Raw genomic sequence first — 21,993 nt, 5'->3', positions numbered from 1 at the left:
GGCCTATGGGCTAGTTGAATATAATAAAAAATAATATAATTTTCTTGTCTTTTATTTGAGAACATTCACTGGGCTATATATCATCCAAGTTGTGTTGGAGACATGACTGACCAAAGTAGGATTCATTCTGACAGCCCTTGATCTTGACTCCCCGTGGCCCAGTTTCTATGAGGAAGTGTCTGACCAGCTGTTCCTGTGGATCCCCTGAGAGAACGAGGGGAGAAAATAGAAAGATTCAGATTTTTCAAGACTTAAAATTACTATAATAATCACCACTCATACATGGAGACTTTGTCCTTACCTGTATCAGTATTGTTATAGCTATCTCAGTCTGGATCGATTGCTTCCGGAAACAATTTTCTCTGTATTGTAGATTTGTCTCTTGTTTTGTTTAGTTTAGTTTAGTTTTTTGTTTGTTTTCCATGTTTTTTTTTGTATATTATTGTTGTTATTATGCTCTAACTGTGTTGTCTTCTATGTATGTGGGTTTGTATGTGGGGAGGGGGGAGGGCTGTGGACGGGCGTTCTGTGTATTTTGTGAAAAATTGAAAATAAAAACAAAATATTCAAAAAAAAAAGAAAAAATCACCACTCATTATGTTCTTTCAACGAGGAACAAAGACCATAAGTATGACAAAATTTTACTTGTTGGTAAAAAAATTATTAGGGGTGCACCGATGTGGAAAGTCAAGTTTTGTACCGGTGGCAGTTAACAAGGCAAACATCGGCCCCTACCGATTGTCGGCCGATACATCTGTGCACCCCTAAAAATAATATATGTTACAAACTTACAATATAACAAAAGTCTCAGGGTTCCTTGAGGTCTAAATGGACCCTTAAAGGTGTGAGAACCACTGCAATATAAGGATGCACAATGAATATTGCATTACAGTTTATAATCAGTACCTTTGTTGCCAGTGAGGTTGGCATTAGGAGGTGGGGTGGCCACCTTGAGGGCCAGGCCATACGCCCCCTGGAAGGAGTTGCTGTCTCTAATGAGGAAAGCACCTGGCTCCTTATCCTTGAGAACTGCTATCGCTACAGTGGAGAAAACAGAAAATGTAAGGCTGCTGTGGGGACAGAAATAGAGAAGCAGTTGTCTGTTGTGATGTGATCTGTGATGTGAATCTGCAAAGCAATTGTGTGAAAGCGCTCCGTTCTCATTGAAAACCATTGCAAAAAGACGGCCACATAGGCAGACAATAAAGTGAAGTATGACCGTAGCCTAGCAAATTCACAAAGAATGGATTGCACCCATTCATAGCACCATGAATTGCACATAATTGTAAGCTGCTATCAGCCCCTATTCACAAAAGATGTATAGTGTAGGCCACAAACAGTGAAAACGAGGGAAGGTATTACGCTGATGTGGCTTCTACTTCAACATCCTAAACCTCAGATGAACAAATGAAAAATCCATTACATTTATAGACCATAATGTTCTTCTGATTAGTATAAACATAGTAACAGCACAAGGCGCATACTCGTCCCGTCACAGAACAGGTTGCTGAAAAGCCATTGGATGCTTGGACAATTTACCTCCTGTACACATGACAAATCTCCTTTGAATTATCTGCCCACGATCACGCCTGTCATGACCAAGCCTTCGGCACTGCTGCCATTGGGAAGTTTGAGGCATGACACACCTTATGAATGCGCTTCAGTTACCACCAGCTCTCTGAAGATGCAAATAACTTTCACTCTAACTGCTGCAGTCTGCAGGTGGCTATTATCGCTGGTATTTGTGTTTGCTTTTATGCAAGGAGACTCAAGTCATTTACATAGAAAAGGGCCAATATTGTGCCAAATGTATGCAAATTGCCTAATTTAAATACAAGCGAATAGCACTGGAGACCTGAGACGCTATTTGCTGGGAAGCACAGTTAGGGGGTGCTTTGAGAATTGCACAATTTATTTGTGTCTTATTTGCATGAGTTTAGAGGCCTCCTGAGAGTGTAAAAAGTTCTACACGTAAACAACGGTGGTGGTGAGTATAACAACGGACTACTGTGCAATCCAAATTATAATAATCATAAAATCATGGTCGATATATCATCTTGTATTTCTAGCTCTATTCAATTCCACTTGGTTCTGCTACTCTTATTTCACCTTGGTCTCTGGTGATGCCTGCCTTGTACCAGTACTTGGAGCTGTCCTGGACAAACTTGGAGTTGACTCTGCCGTCTCTGTCTGTCTCACTAGACCCTCGTCTTACAGGTGGAGGCACATCTCCTGCAGAGGTGGAGAATGTCACATGGTGCGGTGGGCTTGGCGGGGACGGTGCAGATGAGACCCTCAGAAGGGCGTTGTGTCCATTTTGGTTTGTGCCCGGTGTGGATGACAAGCGCTTCTTCTCTGGGAGTGGAGGCTGAATGGCGGGGATGGTAATGGCTGTGTACCCCGTGTATGGCACACGGGGTACGTTCAAACAGTAGTAGGACGCCATGGGGAAGGTCGGTGTGCAATATCCGTCTGGCACAGGTGAGGGGGGCTTGGTGTCAGCCGTGCTGTCCCCGTCCGGGGTTAGTCTCCGCCCTGACGGCTCTACAGCCAATGAGGGTGCCTGAGGGAATGAGCGTCTGTCTGGGGTGCCATTGGGAGAAGTTGGAGTGGAACTGTGACTGGAGGAAGGGTTCAGGGACTCGGCCCTACTGTTATTGCATTGGCTGTCGTCAGGGATGGCAGAGCCGTTGATTTGCATTTGGATCCCTGGGACACCTGGTTGGATGGACCTGGGCCGAATGATGACCGGAGTCCGGGCCAATGTTTCTGAGGGGTTAGATCCATCTACGCCCCCAGTAACATTTTCTTCTACATTCTTGCTCAAACCCGGGGAAAGATCGGCCGTCTGTGCTGAGTCTTTGGGTGTGCTAGAAGAGCTTTGGCTTTGTGCTGTCGTCTCATTTGCATTGGAGTCCACAGAGGCAGAGGCTGAGGTTCCTTGGTTTGGATCCTGGATCTGCGAGGGACTTCTCTGCTCTGGGCTATCAGCAAGCTTCTCCTCTGTTACACTGGAAAAAGAGACATAGCATGAAAAATACACGGACAGATTCCAACTAGATAAAAGCGAGAACAAGGAGAGGGTCTGGGTGCTCAGAAAACGTTGGTTTTGTCTGAAAAGAAAACTTCGCCGTACATCATCATGGCGTAACATGTCGATTTGCTCAGACACATTTGAGGTCAATTCTCCTTTCATTGTCAATGGAATTTAATGTTTGTGTTGGCACAAAAAGCCGATTTGCTCAGACACAACCAGATCAACCAGATGCTCAATGGAGAGAAAAAATAACAATGTAAAGTAGGACTGGTGCTTCGAAGATCAGTGGGACTGGAATACTAAAGACAAGGCGGCGATCCGAGCACTCAAAAAGTTAAAAAAAGAGGAGAGGATGGATAAAAATAGATGTACTTTATTTATAAAAGTTAAAAGAAGCCAACATGTTCCGACTAACAGAGTGTTCTCACACTAATGCTGATTGTCTGACTTGCCTGTCTCAGTATAAAGGACCTGTGTTTGCTTGATTGTCTTCATACATGCCCTTCTTCTTTTAACTTTTATAAATAAAGTAGCCTACATCTATTTTTAACCATCCCTCCTCATATTTAACTTTTTGAGTGCTCGGATCGCCACCTTGTCTTTAGTATTTTAAAAAACGCTCTAAAACCGGACCAAACCGCGAAAATTCACGCATGTAGCCGCACACTCGTGCGTGCGGACTGGGCCGCTGAAGAATCTGTCCCATGTAGGTTGTAAGACAGAGATCCGTCACTGATCAATGATCATGCATCATCTCATTCCGGCCAATCACAATTTGCGCCATCAATGTTATCAATGTTTGTGTTTACATGAACACTCAATTCATTGTCAATGGCATTGAAATGTTTGTGTAGGAAAAAGATTGTGCACACACACCAAAAGCTGAACATAGGTGGGGCTATAGCGCCCCTCAACAATTGCTAAAATTTATATAACATTTTCTGTTTAGACCAGTAGGTACCCACCTATCCTCAGTGTGTGTTGGGCTGCTGCTAATGACAGTGTAATCATGATCCGAATCCAGTCCAGGGGTGGAACAGGTCACCTGCTTGTTAGAGTCTGGTTTCTCTACTGAACCTTGTGATATATGGTCCTCCATATCAGCCTGTGTGTTATCTTCTTTTGGATGAGGTGAGATGATCCAAGAAATTAGAGTAAGTAAGTAAGTAAAGTAATAGAGGCAATGCATAAAATTCTACATCAATGATGTAATATTTTGTGTCGTTTCAGTTATATTTAATAAATAAATAAAACACAGTGGCAAAGATAAGACCAACAGACATAGTCACGCTGGTTCAACAGTGCACCGTCCTTAATTACTCACCAATGTGACTCTTAGGTCGTTGCTGATCTGGGACTCCAGACGGGCTCTCCGGCACGCTGCCTCCAGGGGTTCCGGCGTTGGGGCTTGTGGGAGGCAGAGGAGAGCCCGATCCAGACTGGTACCCCGAGGCGTAGCCCCGGCTCTCATGGCTCTCAGCAGGGGAGGCCTGATATGGGGAGCAGGGGCAGGAGTGGCGAGGTGGTGGAGGGGTGTTGTAACCACTGCTGGTTCCATCCCGCATGTCCATGAGAGAGTGGGGGCTGGCATAGCTCTGGTGAGGCCCAAAGACAAAGCCTCGTTGGTCCAGGCTTTGCCTCTGCTCTAAATGGGCGTGGCAGGCGTGGTACGACGGCATGCCCACCCTGCGCTGCCAGAACTCCACTTCTCTCTCAGCCTCCCAGGGGTGTTCGGCCTCCCACAGCGCGGAGCCCTGCCTTGTGCGCTGCACCCCTGCCTCTCGCGCCCAATGTGGGCCTTCTATTTGGTCAGGGTGCAGCGGGTGGAAAGTTCTAACCGAAGCCGATTGGTGCTCCCGCCTGTTTGTGCAATCCTGACAGGGGCAACCGGGGGACGTTGCGGGAGGACCAAAGAACACCTCTCTGTATGGGCTGGAGGGCAGCGACTGGTGGGAGAGACGAGAGGAAGGCCCGTGGCTGGAATAATGGAAGAGATGACAGTCTTCCCCTGGGCACAGTCTGTTTGAGGCCGGGAGGGTGTGGCTGTGTGGGTGAGCGTGCTCCGGGGTGCAATAAGGGTAGCAGGGACTGTGGAGGCAGGGAAGGGGAATGGGTGGGCGTTCCCATGGCAGCTCTGGCAACGGGTGTGCACTATGACGATGGCAGAGGGGAGGGGAAACGGATTTGGATGGTAAGGCCGGCAGTGTTCGACTTTTGGGATTGTTTTTAGTGCCGCTGCAGCAGTGACATTTGGCAAGGCATCGTTCTCTCTCCGTCTTCTGTCCCCCTTCCCCACATTGTCCACACGAACGCTTCAAACCACCAGGGCTGGAAAGGTCCCCATCATCCAAGATAGCCGTCTCCCTGTCGCTCTCTTTTCCCTTTGCTTTGTTCTCCCCTTCTCCTCTGTTTGATGGGCATTTAGTCTCTTCTCTGTCCGGGCAGGAAGGGGAGAGAGAGGGTTCTTCCAGATGATCAGACTGGGCTGAAGAGTGACCAGAGTCCGAGCTGAAGGACAGAGGCTGGCCGTGAGACTGGGTCTGGCTGGGAGCCTGGGGTTTCACGGTGGGACTGTCAGGAAGGCATCCGTTAGGCGACACCGCCGAAGGCCCGCGACGTTTCCTCACCTGGGCGTACAGACTGCCATCCAGGGGACCTTTTGTATGAGAGATATCTACCAGAAGAAAAGAAGAGCATGTGATGAATGTTGTACTATTTGTATGTCTCTAACTGTTCTGCTGAATTCAAAACGGTGGACCCTGTTGTACACAAGTGTAGTGCCGTCCACAGTAACCGTCTTGGTATTGAGTTTCACATGAAAGCATGTGAAATGTACCCATTCCGCATACTGTTAATAAATACTTCAATCAATCAGAGAGTGTGTGTGTGTGTGTGTGTGTGTGTGTGTGTGTGTGTGTGTGTGTGTGTTAAAGTATCTTACTTTCCAAGCTGTCTTGGTGGTGCAGGTTGAAGTTCTCATAAGAGTCCCATCTCACCACAGGGTCTGAGATGTTGTAGTCCACTTTGATGGCAGGGTCATTCTTACGATATTCACGACCTTGTAAAGCAGAAAGTTTGATATGAAGCATTAAGTTAAATATGAATTATGCACCACTTTCACCTTAGTTTTACAAGTAAATGTTATATACAGTATGCAAGGGATAATGGACTGTCATCATTGAGAAATAAACAGTGACAGTGATTTTTCACTAATGACCGGCTGCCCCGTTGGTTATCCAGCTTATTACATGGCTACATAATAAAGAACTAACTAATTTGACCCAGAAATAACAACATGATTGGATTGATTTTTAAAGGGTTGTATTAATTTCCATTAACTCATGTCAGGTGTGTCCAGTGCAACATGGTCGGCTCGGAAACCACCGGTAGGAGAAATGTTGATCGTATATGAATCAATATTCTGTTAATGAATTCTCACCTCAAATGTTTAACCCATTCTGACCGGGCACCCATTTTGGTGTTAGCATCATGTTATGCTTTACCTATTGAAAAATAGCAGATCTACAAGCTCATATCGCGCCACCGAGTGGCGCGATACGAGCTTGTAGGTCTGCTATTTTTGAAAAATTCGAAGAACGACTGACATTTTTAGAATCTGATCTCAGGTCAGAATGGGTTCATCAGACCAGTGTGTGTCCAGTGGAAACCTCGTATGAATCTGATCTCAGGTCAGAATGGGTTAGACAGTGGCCTGTTATTGACTTCGGCTGTCATTATTGAAAAATCAATCAGAATCAAGCACTCAACCAAGCTGTGTAATTAGTTATGTTATTGTTTCCACACACGTACTACCCATCCACACACTAACGCAAGCAACGGCCTTCATCATTACCTTTCATTTTCTCTGCACTGTTGGAAAACACAAACTCAACGGTAGCATCAGGAGGGAACCGATCATCTGCATGACATTAGACCCAAATAAAGAGCAAATAACATTAGAATCAGTAATGTAGTCTACAAATAAATGTAAAATATTTATTATATTATCTCAATTATCATTGAGACAGACGAGGGCTAAAGTAGACAGTACATACATACAATAAAGTCTATCATCAACTAAGCACAGCATGTCTAGAATTGGAAAGTAAGTACATTTACTCATGTACTGTACTTAAATAACATTTTGAGTTATTTTGGCTTTACTGGAGAATTTCCAACATTCTAATACTTTCACTTCTACTCCACTAGATCTCAGAGGCATATATTTTACTTATACTCCACTACAATTACCCATTATTGATAACATCCTTTTAGTACTTATTGATGCCAAAATGTTTAATGCAGGACTAAAATGTGGGTACTTCTTCCATCACTGCTTGCAGATGTGTGTGTGTGTGTGTGTGTGTGTGTGTGTGTGTGTGTGTGTGTGTTATTAATTATGAACACTGCATTATGTACATGTATCTATTTGGAGCATATTTCATTTCATATTTCATGTGTCAGGGGAATGCGGTTTACTGAGGCCTCCTGTTTCTTCTCATCTGACATTGTTATTTGTTATCTGTTTCAAAGTGCATTTTGCAACAGCTTTAAAGGGTCTTGAATTATGTAGCCACAAAAACAACGTGAAGGAGAGGAATGGAAATGTAGCGCAGAAGCTTTTCACTAAAAACAAGTTTCTGTTTATGCTCTCTCTGCAGGCACAAACATCTGTGTCCCATATATTTGCTCATTCTTTACCCTTGTTATCCCCCTTTCAGCTAAAGGCCTTATAAAATAGATCTGCAATTGATGGAAAGATAACTGGACTGTTCCAAAATGGAAGATTTATCCCCTTTGGATAAACTATAAGTAGCAGAACTTCCTACCTGTGCAGGCCATGTCCAGCTCAGTCTTGCCGAACCACAGCTGAGCTCCGTGAACAGTGCACGTGTGGAACTGCACTCTGAACACCACCTCTCTCTCAGAACCCCGGGGCCTCCGATGGTAGCACCTCACCTGCAGGATGCAAGAGCAAATTAAACCCTGGCTGCATACCGTACCAACGTCTCTTGCTATGCAACAATTGAGTGACTGATTGATTTGGATATTTCTCACTGGAATTGTCTCCCCTCTCTTACTTGTGATCCTTCCCAGGGTTTATTTTGTTAGAGTTAGTATTCCTCACCATAATGTCTCCCTTCAACAGTAGAGCTGGTTCCATGGTTATACATAGCTTCCTCGCTGTGGAACTCTGGGGGTCACTACAGTGCACACACACACGCACGCACACACACACACACGCACGCACGCACGCACACGCGCACACGCACGCACGCACGCACGCACGCACGCACGCACGCACGCACGCACTCACGCACAAAAACGCACGCACGCATAAAGCCAATACATGTCGTTGTCACAAATGTAAATAAGATCAACTTTACAGTAAGCACAGAGCACCAGATATCTCGTAGGTGGTAACGTAAAACTATGCATATATTATTATACTTACTAGATCCCTGATGTGTAGACCAGCTGGAGAGACTGATAGATCTTCAGGAAGGGATAGTAACCTGTGGACAGAGATGGACCAGGACACAAGGACAATAACATGAACAAACACATGCAAGAGCTTAGTTTCTTTTGTATGAGGGGTTAAAACAGGCTATAATATATTAATAATAAAGCTTTAATTGTATAGCACCTTTGAAGAACAAGATCACAAAGTGCTTATATGGTAGTGTAGCCTACACAGCAATGATTCTCAAAGGGGGGGGGGGGGGGGGCATGAAAAAGCTTAACCGCTAATTTAGAAAGCATTATTTTGTAGAATCGGCCTCAGGTCTTAATGGGTTAAAAAATCCTGGAAAAGTGTAACAAAACAAATCTTATCTTAAATGGAGTCCCTGGCTCAAAATCTTTTCTGATAGGGGTCCACGACCAAATACATATTAATTTGGGGGTCCCTCCCGCCCGGGCATAAAAATGTTTGGACACTACAGTACTACAGATGTATAGTGTTGTAGGAGGTCAAAGGTCAAACACTGACCTCCGCCAACCTGGAAGTTGGGCAGTGAGGGAAGGAGGATCTGGTGGAGGAACAGAGGGCTGCTGTTCATCTTAATGGATCCAGACAGCAGACCACCAAAGTAGTAGATGTACCTGGTGGGTAGAACAAGGACCAGGCTTTTAGTTCAGTGTTTTTAATCTATAGTGCAACATCACCCCAAGAGGTCTCTGTGCACTTCACAGTAAGTCATACAACAACAAAACACAGCAGCAAAGAAACACAGTAAAATGAGGCAGCACGCCATGGCCAAACAAATAAAATACCATGCGGTAGTCAGAGCTGGAAACTTTACAAATCAGCAACAAAGAAAAGAAAAGAAAGAAAGAAAGAAAATGAAAAGTTACAACACAGTGTTTAAAACCACAGGACAAGAAGATGTGGTCATAACAATGGATTCGATGGAACTAGGGGGAACCATAATGCAAGAAAATAATATTTAGATTTAGAAATGTCCAAAGAGTCTGTGCATCTCTAACAGCTGGAGGGGGGATCATTCCAGAGAGAGGGGGCACGACGTGTGAATGCTCTGTCCCTGTTTTGTTATTTGTGACTTTGTGACTGTGAGGTGTCCGGCATTCTGGGAGTGTAGCTTTAGTTTCACTTATTTGAACCGGGAGTCGAGCCCGCGGCACACCGTCAGGCTGGCTCAGCAGCCTAGGTGCCCAGACGGTGGAGCTAAATGTCCGGGCCCATAAACTTATTTCTAACCTTATTATCAGTAAAACTAAATAAAGAATACAAGACCGGCGGCACCGAGCAGTCGGTGTGAGGTCGACGGAACACATGACGAGTAAACAGATTCTGATGTCTTAAATCGGCACAGTGCCAAAATAATCAGATATGAAACCACACAGGGAAGGAACAGCAAAAAACAATTATAATCTGCAAGTTAAGGAAATTTGGATAATCTGTAGATGGTATGACGTGGTACAGTATGAGTCACCTGTTCTGAGAGGGCTGTAGAGAAGTGGAGACTTTGTCTTCGCAGAATTTCCTCATGGCCAGTGTAGTGAGTGCCTGGTCTGCCCTGTAAACACATGGGTTTACAGTACATTTAAACAAGTAAATAAATGGTAATGTACAATACGGAAAGGTCATGCATTTAATGGGGATGTAGAATTAAGAGTGGCCGAAATGCTAATACATTTCAGCTGTGGGCATAGCAAATTTAAATACGTACAGTACAATAATCGTAACCTTTAGTCAATATTGCTTTATATGCAATAGGCTCGGCACAGCAGCCATATTGGAAAGAAATTCCTTACTTCCTAGAAAGCTCTGTTCTGTTTAGTGTAGCACAGTGGTTCTCAAAGTTTTTAACGTCAAGGACCAAAGGCAGGAACCAACGCAAATGAGATGAATGTACGTGCATGGTATAAACAGTCTCTACAGTATGTGATCAATATGTATAGGTTACCCAGCAGAGATCTTGCTGTAGTGCATGTACGCTGCCACAATGACGCCGGTCTTCCCTTTGTTTCCCTGTCAGAAGGAAGGGCACAAGTTATCGCGTGACGTGACTGACTACAGCACTCTTTCCACAACATTCTGTTTCCATCACAGAACAAACAGCAGGTGTCTGTGTCTGTGCAGTGTGTCTGTGCAGTGTGCCAACCTTGCAGTGAAGGACCACCACGTTGCTGGGGTTAGAGGTCAGCCATGTCTCCATGGCCTTGCACACGGCACAGATCCGGTCCAGAGGTGGGGCATGAAGATCAGGCCAGCCATAGTCCTGCACCTGGTACAGAGAGGAGAACAGACAAGGAGGATGGTTTCTTTTATGGCATTTATTTCAGACAGGAGAGTGTTGTAGAGAGACATAACATCTAAGGCGGAGGGTTAGGAGCGACATAAGACAAGCTCACGCCAGTAGGCATTCTATGGTGTTGTTATTGTGGAGATACAATTGATATGGTGACAATTAAAACACTTAGTTCTCTCCTCACCTCCAAACTGCTAGGTGACCATACAGTTTGTTGGCACGCATGCACACGCACTCGCACACGCACACACACACACACACACACACACACACACACACACACACACACACACACACACACACACACACACACACACACACACACACACACACACACACACACACACACACACACACACACACACACACACACACACACACACACACACACACACACACACACACACACTACATAATAACAGGTCATACCTTTGGATTAAGTCTGGTGATGTCATGTCTTTTCTCTGATAAATTCAGGAGCTGGTCGAACAAGAGATTTTATGTTAGTAGCCAGCAGGGATCTTTATTCACATTCAACAAAACGGAGGGCTTAAAATTGGTTCCATGTACTGAAATGATTGGCCGTTAGCATTGTTTAAACCAAATAAATAATATCACTACATTTGTAAAGTGCCGCGGCAAACTAGAACTATACATTTTACGAGTAACTGGGAAGGGAAGCATTAGCTCAATCGTCTATAATCGCTTACAGATTAAGATGCAAAAACAATAAAATGAATGGAAAATTATGCCAATGAACAAACAAAAAGGCCTTTATTTTTGCTAGAATAAAAGCCTTTTAATAGAAATCATTACTGCCATAACTCTGACGGTCTCGCATTGAATTAGGCTTTTATGAGCTGGCAAGTCATCCTTATTGCATAATGAACGCGAATCCAATTCTCTCTCTTTAGTTTAATCACACCATTTTTATAACCCTTTTTTACCCAGTGTCAATTATCTAATGTAATCCTGGGTGCTACACTCCCCCTGCCAACCTGGGGAGAGCAACGGACTGACCTCATGCTTCCTTCACTGCACGAGGAGTCCAAGCCGCTTCTTTTCACCCGACAGGGGGGGAGATTCCCCGGGTTGGACGTACAGTAGTGCGGTGGAAGGAACGCGTTATATTCCAACCAGTTCCTTTCCCCAAATTCAGCCGCGAATCCAATTCAACTCTACGTTACGTATCTGTGGTGGTCAGGTCTGTGCAACTAACCAGGAACTTGTCTTGGTGCTTGGACTTCAGCATGGCGGCCACCTCCTGCAGGTTGCGGCGGTAGCGCACTTCCTCCAGGTCGGGCAGGAAGAAGACGGAGATGATCCTCTCTGTGATGTAGGTCAGGTCAAAGTCATAGTGACGCTCCATGACTCGCTCCATCACTCTCTCCACACTCTTACTCCTGCAGGACAGGCTTAGATTATACATTTTGATGACATAACATTTTGTGTGTGTGTGTGTGTGTGTGTGTGTGTGTGTGTGTGTGTGTGTGTGTGTGTGTATATAAGCTAATCAAATGATTGACTTTGGCCATATACCTAGGCAAGGAGCACCTCTTCTTCTGTGATGTAGATTTAGTGGAGCCCTAGAGAGAGAAAGAGAGAGAGAGAGGGGGGGGGGGGGGGATACTGGCTACATGATTGAAACCTTTATTTTTATTGAGTAATTATTATATATTATATTACTGTTGTTGTAGCTGTAATGAGGTACTCATCCAAATGTAATAATAAACAGGTGGTGTATTGACTCACCAGGTCTGGGGCTGAGATACAGGTGGTCGTCACCTAAAAGTGAAATGGAGTATCGATTATAGGTTATGTAGCATTCATGTAACCACAAGCGTAAATATGCACGCACGCACGCACGCACGCACGCACGCACGCACGCACGCACGTTGGAGGGGCTGAAGCCCATGCAAAGTCATTAGTGCTTAGTCTAATGCTCTTGAGTTGTCTGCAGCTGCATAGGGATGGAGGGATGAACAGGAAGGAGGAGTGCTGATGGAGGGGACAGAAAGATCCACTCTCACTCTCTTCTGTCGTTCTGCAGCAGCTGGTTTGGGGAAGAAGCTGTCGGCAGCGATTTATCCGTTCCACATGATTGGCTGGCCAAGCCGTGATGCCAGAGTATGTGTATTGTGTGCATGTACGCACGCAAGCATGCACGTGCATGCACAGCACACAAACCTGTCATGTGGGGACCCCCCTGGGGGTCCCGACCCACAGGTTGAGATTAGAACCACTGCTCTAGAGCCACTATCAGGCCAGAAATGTCACTTGCGCACATTTAACTCCCGAACAGCATATTTCATAAACTACTGTCCATGGAATTGTCCCAGATGATGGATCCTATTGATTTCGCAATAGCCGAGTAGCCGACCCCATGGCCTTTCCGCTAGCATCACCCTTAAGCCAGCATTTCCATTTGTACACAAGATGTCTCAAAATCTACTGTGTCCAAATAGCCTAACAACCTCTAGCAATACTGCCCTACAAAGCCACAGTGCAGTAACTACAGGGAAACAAAAGTCTGATAATTGGTTTAAAAGTGGTAATTCTTTATCCTCCAAATCACGAAGGCTAATTTGACCTTTGGGATACAGAAATAATGAGGGAAGTCGCTGTATCCAAAAAACGTAGTTATACTGCACTTTGGCTTTGTAGGGCAGAATAGCTGTACGACAAAATATCACATTTTCTTTAAATGTAGCAAGCGGATTGATATTCAGGCAAAAATGTCAACACACACCAACACACACACAGTGTTAGGAGTAGCTGTGCTTTACGACTCTATTTTTCACACTGCTCAGATACAGGATACAATAATAAGAGGTACTCACTCAATAATATTGACGTTTCTTTTACGCGTAAAGAAGACTAGGAGCAGAGAGGGACATCGTTTATTACTCCACATGTGGTGCACAGTCCTTATGCCAGTGAGCCAACACTAACTTGCCAAACCACACACACATAGACATAAAACATTTAACACAGAGGTCACCCAAACAGCCATGGCTACAGTCACTATAGACTACATCCACAGAGATCATAACAGTGTCCAAACAATCAAAATAGTTTTGAATATAATATTAGACTCCATAGTGAGAAGCTTAATTTGGTAAGTCAGCGTCAGTTTTCTAGGGGTTCAGGAGAATATATATTTAGATTAGAAAATGTGTTCCTCGGAGCACAGATCTCCTTTTTTTAACCCTTTCCCCCACCCACAATCTGTGATGTGACAATAAAGTAAATTCTGAGAGCATCTCCAACCACTGCTACCTACATTGTATCAACATACTCTACCATACAGATGGTTTCATACATTAAATCCTGGGTTGTAGCAAGAAAAGGTTTGAGGATTCTATTTTATTTGATGCAGCTCATGAGTTTGTATCTTAAAACAAGGCTCCAGACATCCCAGAACAAACTGGTCAGGCTACTACTTCGCCTCACTCCCAGAACTCACCTCACCCATCCCATGCACATTGTGAGAGCTTGGAAGGGCTTAGGGTTGACGACTGAGTACAGCAACTTGCAATGGGCCTGGTCTACAAGAGGTCTACAAGATGCACCTTAATACTTCCTTACTTTCAACGAAGTCCACGATCACAACACCAGAGAGAGTTCCACAAACCAAGTTCAACCCAGATTCGGCTCAAACAAGGGTTTAAATTAATTTCGCCACCAATGCCTATGCCACTAAAATGTGGAACGCCCTACCAGCAGCCGTTAAGAAATGTGACTCCCTAGACTCTTTCAAAACCGCTCACAAAAAGCACTAACGGGTGGCTGCAATTCGAAACTAGCACCTGAAAAAAAGTCCCGCCCTATTTTATACTGTACACGTTTTCCCTGTTTTCACATTTCCTGTGTTTATTACACGTTTATTACACGTCTCCGTTGCCTAATCAAAGCCTCAGAGCACCTGCTGCACTGCTTGATTTACTGCTCTATCCAACATGACACCCATGTAAACACACACTTTTACGGCTAAACAAGCGAGAAATAGACAGTTGCAGTACCTGAAATTGGATTCTATTTGATCAACTCACTCTTTTCCGACAGTGCTGCAACTGTACCCATTCTATTCAATCAATCAAACAAACCACATTCACCAATGCAAGACGAGCTTCTAGCAAAACAAACATACCCAAACTTAAAGTGTGAAACCCTCTGGTGACATAAACCAAGAGAACATAATGACCGATTCATACTCCTATTTTACCGCTGTTTCGGCGCTGTAGTGCCGAAATGATTTCGGCTCGTCAGAAATTTTCAGTAGCACCGAAGAGCCGACTTTAGGACGGTACCCCCCCCCCCCAACATCAAATGACGTCACATTGTAGGCTCTACAGCACCGAACCGACTTTTATTCGGCTCTAAAATAGGAGTATGAATCGCCCCTAAGGAAAGGAGACGAGCCGAGACTCCAAACTCAGTTGGTTCCTTCAAAGCTCCAATTCTGGTCTCACTTGGGCCGTTTGACCTTCATAACTCTGTGTGTCAAGGCATGGTTTAAAGGCCAAAGGTCAACAGAGTTATAGTCTGCTGATGAGACCTGCATGGCAGAGGCCCAGCAGGTGTTGACAGGTGACAGTTGACAGGTTCAAGAGTCAAATCTCTGGCAGTAACCGACTAATCTACAACCAAAACAACAACAGAAAAGAAACTGTCTGAAAAGTTACCCTCCATATATTTTCACCTTGTTTTGTGTGCTAAAACATTAGTTCCCTCAGTTCCCCCGGTGCCTAGTTTGTTTGTTTTCTGTCATCTAATGACTCTGGAAGGCTTGAGTGGTATATTGAGCATGTAGGAACTGAACCAAGGGAGACTGAATGAGTGGTACATTGAGCATGTAGGAACTGAACCAAGGGAGACTGGATGACCGTATTGTGCAGGGAATGTGTGCAGTATCCATTTTCTTCCCTCTTTAGTTTTCCTCAAAAGGAATGAAATAAATTGTTCACTGGCATGTCTTTTTGATGCTGATGCTTTTATTTCCCTATCAAAGACGGTGAGATATTTCCAGTATGCCAAATGTCTCTTTCAGGATAAGGATGAAGGGATGGACAGAGAATGCAGAACGTCAACACACAGATTACATCTCTCTGGCTGCCAATTACACAGGCGTTTCCTGAGGCCTTCTAGATTATTCTGCATACACACGCACACGTGCACGCACACAAACATAGTCACATGGCACACATTAACTTAATATAAACATGCATGTGTGCACGCATGCACACATCATTAGTGTGTGGTGATGCATAGTAGATTACATGTGTACGCACGCACATGCTTATACTGATGGCCACTAAGCAGCTCCAGGGGGAGCAGATGGGGGTTCAGTGCCTTGCTCAAGGGCACTTCAGCGGTGTTGGTTGGGTGATGACAATCACTTCCCCACCCAGATTTTTCATGCCCGTCCGGGGAATCGAACCGGCAACCTTTCGGCAACAAGGGCGCTCCTCTAACGCTTAGGCCACCGCTGCGACATAGTGGACAATCGTGGGTCGGACCTACTTGACAACTTGGAACGCGTGTGTCGAATTTGAAGTCGGTGGGGCGAACGGTTCTCGGGTTACGTGGATTACAGACGTACACACGTACGGATTTCTGTGTCAGGCTGTGGCATGCCCAAATATTGAGTGTATGGAGTGGCCTTTTCTGGACAACCGTGGGTCCGATACCAATTCCAGAACCAACAGTTGCAGCCATAACTCAACCAAACCACCACAGTCACACCCACTGTGGCAACATGTAATATCCTCAGTTACTGTTTATTTTTGCAATCATGTTCTTTCCTTTTTATCCTGTGATAATAGCAATGGAACATTTGGAACATTTAATTATCCTGCACGCAGCATGGGTTTGTAATCGATCTTTTCTGTGTGTGTGTGTGCGTGTGTGTGTGTGTGTGTGTGTGTGTGTGTGTGTGTGTGAGAGAGAGAGGGAATGTTGGAGGGAATACCAGGGAGGCTGCCCCGGACAGATGCCTACATTTTGTCTTGAAAAGATACAAGATAAAGGAAATAATGAATAGAAAAAATGAGAACGGATGGGCGGACTTTCATGAAACCTTTTTTGTTTGCAGCTAGGTTTGTAGCACCAGATGCATTTGTTTAATTTGTTAATACGTGTAATATGTGGACTTTGGAAACAAACAAATTGCAACGGTTTGTAATCATCCCAAAAGACAAAGTAAACAGACTAAATGTGACGGGAACGACGATGTGGTATTAGAGACAAGACAGTGAAGGAATTCAGACTTTAAGAGAATGTGGCAAAGAAAAGAGGGGAAACAGACAGGGGGAAATAAACGGAGACAAGGAGGAGTGACAGACTGTGATTAGTTATTGCATGGCAGAAGGAGCCACTGCTGGGTATAATCACCATTATTAACCACTTTAACAATGTAGAAGCCTGTGCGCTGCATGCACACACACACACACAAACACGCACATCAAGGGGGAGAGACAGAGAGGGGTTCAAAGATTCCAGTCTTCACACAGGACCTAAAGTGAGTGAAGTCAGAGACCAACAAACCAGGAAAGATGAAGAAGAATGAATGAAATCGGAGATGTAGATGGAGAAGAAAGACCAAGCAGGTGTGTGTGTGTGTGTGTGTGTGTGTGTGTGTGTGTGTGTGTGTGTGTGTGTGTGTGTGTGTGTGTGTGTGTGTGTGTGTGTGTGTGAGCGTTTCTAAGTCTAAGGGCTGTATTTGTCTTATTACTTAATTTAAGACCTGGAGGCGTGATCAATGCCATTTGGCTATTCTGAGTGGCCCCAAACGCTTTTATTAGTTGAGATCTACACACTACTACTCATTGGTTATTTGATTGGTTCAGGCTATGTCGCAACGCAATAGGAGGACAGTATCGCCGCTCGCTCCTTGCCTGTGTAGACGAGGTGTTAACCATACCCCCCCCCATACAGTCCCACACAAGATACAACAGGTCAACAGCTCAGTGCTGCGTAGAAGTGCACCAACGCTTCTCCCTCCATCACTCCAAACATCCAAACGTCCTCAGCTGTATTAAAAAGAAATGCCTCTGGTTGGCTTCCATTACAATTGCATTGAATCCATATGGAGCTTGGAAAATTAAAGACATTTAACCCATTCTGACCGGGCACCCATTTTGGGGTTAGCATCATGTTATGCTTTACCTATTGAAAAATAGCAGATCTACAAGCTCATATCGCGCCACCGAGTGGCGCGATACGAGCTTGTAGGTCTGCTATTTTTGAAAATTCGAAGAGCGACTGACATTTTTAGAATCTGATCTCAGGTCAGAATGGGTCAATCAGATCCAGTGTGTGTCCAGTGGAAACCTCGTATGAATCTGATCTCAGGTCAGAATGGGTTAAATGAAGGATCGGGGTGTTTTGCTAAATTGACCATTCATAGACAGATGTCACAAGTCTCCCTTCCTTCTCCTAAAACCCACTAGCGAGTCCTTTGTCTCATCATTGTTTCCTCATTCCTGCATCCTGTTTCCATTTGTAATCAGGCCCAGCTAATGTGTGTGGGTGCAGTATGCATGCAACAATATCAATATTGGGCATTCCTAATGCCATTTTGATTATGCCTGCACATCCTGGTACACTAGCATCCCAACGACTATTAAAAATACTTCTCCACCTGAGAAGATATCTCCTCCCTGCTGCTCATTTCATTAGCCTCGAGTGACTCTGAGTGGAGGAGAGAGTCCCAGCAAGCACCTGAACGAATTAGTGACGTCTCGATTGGGGCCAGATCAAGTCAAACCATAAGACTAGTGAGATCTGCCCCGGTATATCACCTGATTTCAACCAACATCAATTCTGCCCACTAAGATGGATGTCCCTGGATGAATCAGAGAGAGTCCACTAAGATGGATGTCCCTGGATGAATCAGAGAGAGTCCACTAAGATGGATGTCCCTGGATGAATCAGAGAGAGAGTCCACTAAGATGGACGTCCCTGGATGAATCAGAGAGAGTCCACTAAGATGGACGTCCCTGGATGAATCAGAGAGAGTCCACTAAGATGGACGTCCCTGGATGAATCAGAGAGAGTCCACTAAGATGGACGTCCCTGGATGAATCAGAGAGAGTCCACTAAGATGGACGTCCCTGGATGAATCAGAGAGAGTCCACTAAGATGGACGTCCCTGGATGAATCAGAGAGAGTCCACTAAGATGGACGTCCCTGGATGAATCAGAGAGAGTCCACTAAGATGGACGTCCCTGGATGAATCAGAGAGAGTCCACTAAGATGGATGTCCCTGGATGAATCAGAGAGAGTCCACTAAGATGGACGTCCCTGGATGAATCAGAGAGAGTCCGATCAAGGCCAGATCAACTTGAGTCATATATTATTTCAAATGACGTAAAGATCATCTCCATATGGGCTGGCATCTGGCCTAGTCCTGAAGGAGTCGGAGGACGTCATCATAACAAAATTTGGCTTATGTAACATTAATGTCAACAAGATAGTAAAGGTTAGGTTAGCGATGTACACAGTTATTCCACCAGAGGGGGCTCCACAGATTTTGTACTTGCAAAAGTACAAAAGGACAATTTTTTATTCTCAGCAGCAGTTAAGTGGAATGGGTTACCTACAACATGATCAAACAATGAAACGCACATCCACAAACCATTTTAAGGCAAGAGCTGAACCCAGAACATCACTTTTTCTGGTCGATGCCTAATTAAAAAAGTCAGTTAAGGGAGCTACCCCATCAAAGGGCTCTTTTAAGTCGATTAGCTCTGTTGTTAACTTCAAGTCCTTCACAACATGAACGCATTGCGACATGTTGTGAGCTTGCCTTGGAGATTGGCTATTTTTGGTTTTGTGCAAAACACCATTTAATAATGACAAAGTTTAAAATAGGCTTTTGGCTAAGTGGTTAATTAGACCACTTAGACGATAAAGAGAAGTATAAAAAACTCTATTTAAAATGTTTCGGGTTGATTTGTAGATATGCAAGTGATGAAAGACAGTACACAGCCTAGCATGTTTAGGCTCAGGTTATTTCCAATTCATGGCTACTTCCAAAGATGTGTCTTATCCTAGAATTATAGATAACCTTAGATGATTGTATCCAGGCCCGGATTAACGATGAATTTACTGGAGCTTAAGCTCCAGGGCCCGCAGCTTGCAGGGCCCTGTGCGAGACTATTTCAAATATACAGGTACAGCTGTTGCTTCCGTCGAAACCGTATTCATATAGTCACCGATGTCAATGTAACGCAACACAGGAACCCCATCTAGTGTTTTTGGTTCTCCAACAGTTTCTTAACCACTCGGTGGGAGGAGACGCAAAAACAGCAGATCCAGCGTCTATGGGAGCAGCATTATAACTCTATGGGAGCAGCATTATAACTCTATGGGAGCACGTTCATTCACTGGGCTCAGGACAGGAGCGCAAAAAGTGTCGTTCTTGATTGTGTTGCGCACATGCGAATCATCGCACGTGAATGGGGCCTTTTGATTTGGTGTAGCTCCAGGGCCCTTGGAGGGCTTGATTCGGCACCGATTGTATCATCATAATATCCTTAATGTAACACATAAACACAACAGCTGGTCTTTAGCATCCAGGAGTTTTGATTGATTGATTGATTGAAATATGTATTAACAGCAGAATTACAGTACATTTCAGCACAAACTCAATACAAAGACTGTTAACTGTGAGTGGGCGACCCAAAAAAGCATTACACTACAAGAGGGTACACCATGTTCAAATCATCCAAACATTTAGAGACATACAAATAGACACTTCTATAGCCTATAGCCAAAGAACAGAACAGGAATTCATCATAAAGGAGGTTTAAAAAAGGGAAAAGAAACATTATACAGTGAGGGGAAAAAGGGGTGGGTGGTGGATTCAGAGTACTTACTTATCACCCATACCCTCTGTAACAGTTTGCACAAACAAGTGCAGTGTGCAACATCCTGGAAGTTATGTGAATTTCAGTGCAGTAGTCATATATTATTCAGTGTTACATGGCACATGTAGGTTAAAATAAGCCAGTACAATATTCTAGTCATATTGCCTTGCATCCACCACCAGCGTTGCCTACCAGGTCACAAAGACAAGCCTGTATAGAGTTATGGATCAATTGCACTGGCACCTTATTCTTATTCTTTAGATTTGAATACTTGCAGATATGTATTCCTATTTCCTGTGCCTTATTTGGCCATTGTGGGCAGCTCATCATAGGGGCAGGTGAACACATAAGGGATACAGGTGCAATAAGGCAGTTAATCATGGGCTCACATGGAGAGATCACAACGTTTTAACATTTATTATGTAATAATACAATCAATTAATATAAAACAGGTCCTCCGGTGCCCAGCCAAGTGGCTTAACAGTTGTTTGAGATAGTCACTATATTGATTTATAGATCAATGTACCGGGACAAATTGCTTCGTCTCCAAGAGACCAATTAACCGATTCCAGTTCCTGTTCTGATCAAATCAATCTAGAGGACCACCAGCTCATCAGTTCCAAGTTCTGGACTTTCATGTCTTGCAGGGCCTTTGCCTGAACAGTAGTCTGCAACATGTACAGTAGCTCTCTCTCTCTCTCTCTCACACACACACCCACACACCCTTGCACATGCACACGCATGCAGAATAATAAAACGTCGGAAATGAAGGAACATGGAGTTTCAGCCATCGGCGAGGAAGCTCCAGCTAATGGGTTTAATAATGGGGGTTAAATGAATAGTTGTCGGGCCTCAGGACGGAAGAGTAGGAGACAAACAACACGCTAACAACACACGCACACACACTATGACTACGCAATACATGAACACGTGTAGAAAGAAACGTGGACACAGTAGTGGAGTGCACTGATACACTGTATACAGTACAGATACAGGAGGGAAGACACCAGAGTCAACAGGAAGTCATTAGCAACAGGACACACACACACACACACACACACACACACACACACACACACACGTACGTCTATGGTGACCTGCAAGGCCTGAGGGTCTTCATTAGTGCATGAGCCAAAGAGATTGGTGCCATCTGGTTCCATTCGCCTTACTCCTCTGCTCTGACCTGAGGATGGTGCCACTGCAAGACTCTAATTCCACCTCTGGGACTGAGAAACACACCGTTTCGCTCAATGACTGGCTGACTGGCTGGCTGACTGAATGGCAACATGGCTGGCTGACTGGCTGGCTG

At 44.6% G+C, this 21,993-nt stretch overlaps 1 protein-coding gene across 6 annotated transcripts in view; it reads right to left on the bottom strand.

Moving 5' to 3' along the window:
* The window catches only part of LOC308328265 (tensin-2-like), a 41,834-nt gene that overhangs the window by 3,664 nt on the left and 16,177 nt on the right, over window positions 1-21,993 (bottom strand). For 5 of the 6 annotated variants that reach the window (XR_013965282.1, XM_080782032.1, XM_080782034.1 and 2 more), the window contains 18 exons: window positions 12,565-12,597; window positions 12,352-12,398; window positions 12,032-12,215; window positions 11,242-11,292; window positions 10,666-10,788; window positions 10,468-10,532; window positions 9,994-10,077; window positions 9,030-9,142; window positions 8,493-8,553; window positions 8,166-8,241; window positions 7,867-7,996; window positions 6,891-6,956; window positions 5,979-6,095; window positions 4,362-5,711; window positions 4,003-4,156; window positions 2,110-3,011; window positions 907-1,038; window positions 112-204 (listed from right to left, as the gene is read on the bottom strand). Coding sequence is in view for 5 of the 6 variants with exons in the window: in XM_080782032.1 (XP_080638158.1) it covers window positions 112-204; window positions 907-1,038; window positions 2,110-3,011; window positions 4,003-4,156; window positions 4,362-5,711; window positions 5,979-6,095; window positions 6,891-6,956; window positions 7,867-7,996; window positions 8,166-8,241; window positions 8,493-8,553; window positions 9,030-9,142; window positions 9,994-10,077; window positions 10,468-10,532; window positions 10,666-10,788; window positions 11,242-11,292; window positions 12,032-12,215; window positions 12,352-12,398; window positions 12,565-12,597 (3,781 nt within the window). In the remaining variant the exon portion in view is untranslated. The remainder of the gene's footprint in view (window positions 1-111; window positions 205-906; window positions 1,039-2,109; window positions 3,012-4,002; window positions 4,157-4,361; window positions 5,712-5,978; window positions 6,096-6,890; window positions 6,957-7,866; window positions 7,997-8,165; window positions 8,242-8,492; window positions 8,554-9,029; window positions 9,143-9,993; window positions 10,078-10,467; window positions 10,533-10,665; window positions 10,789-11,241; window positions 11,293-12,031; window positions 12,216-12,351; window positions 12,399-12,564; window positions 12,598-21,993) is intronic. The other variant, XM_080782033.1, reaches the window with a different exon arrangement.

This window comes from Protomyctophum bolini (assembly GCF_963924005.1).
Source record: "Protomyctophum bolini genome assembly, chromosome: 2".
Classification (NCBI taxonomy): Eukaryota; Metazoa; Chordata; class Actinopteri; order Myctophiformes; family Myctophidae; genus Protomyctophum; species Protomyctophum bolini.
Note: the sequence above shows the minus strand (reverse complement) of the source record. Positions and strands in the feature narration are given on the sequence as shown.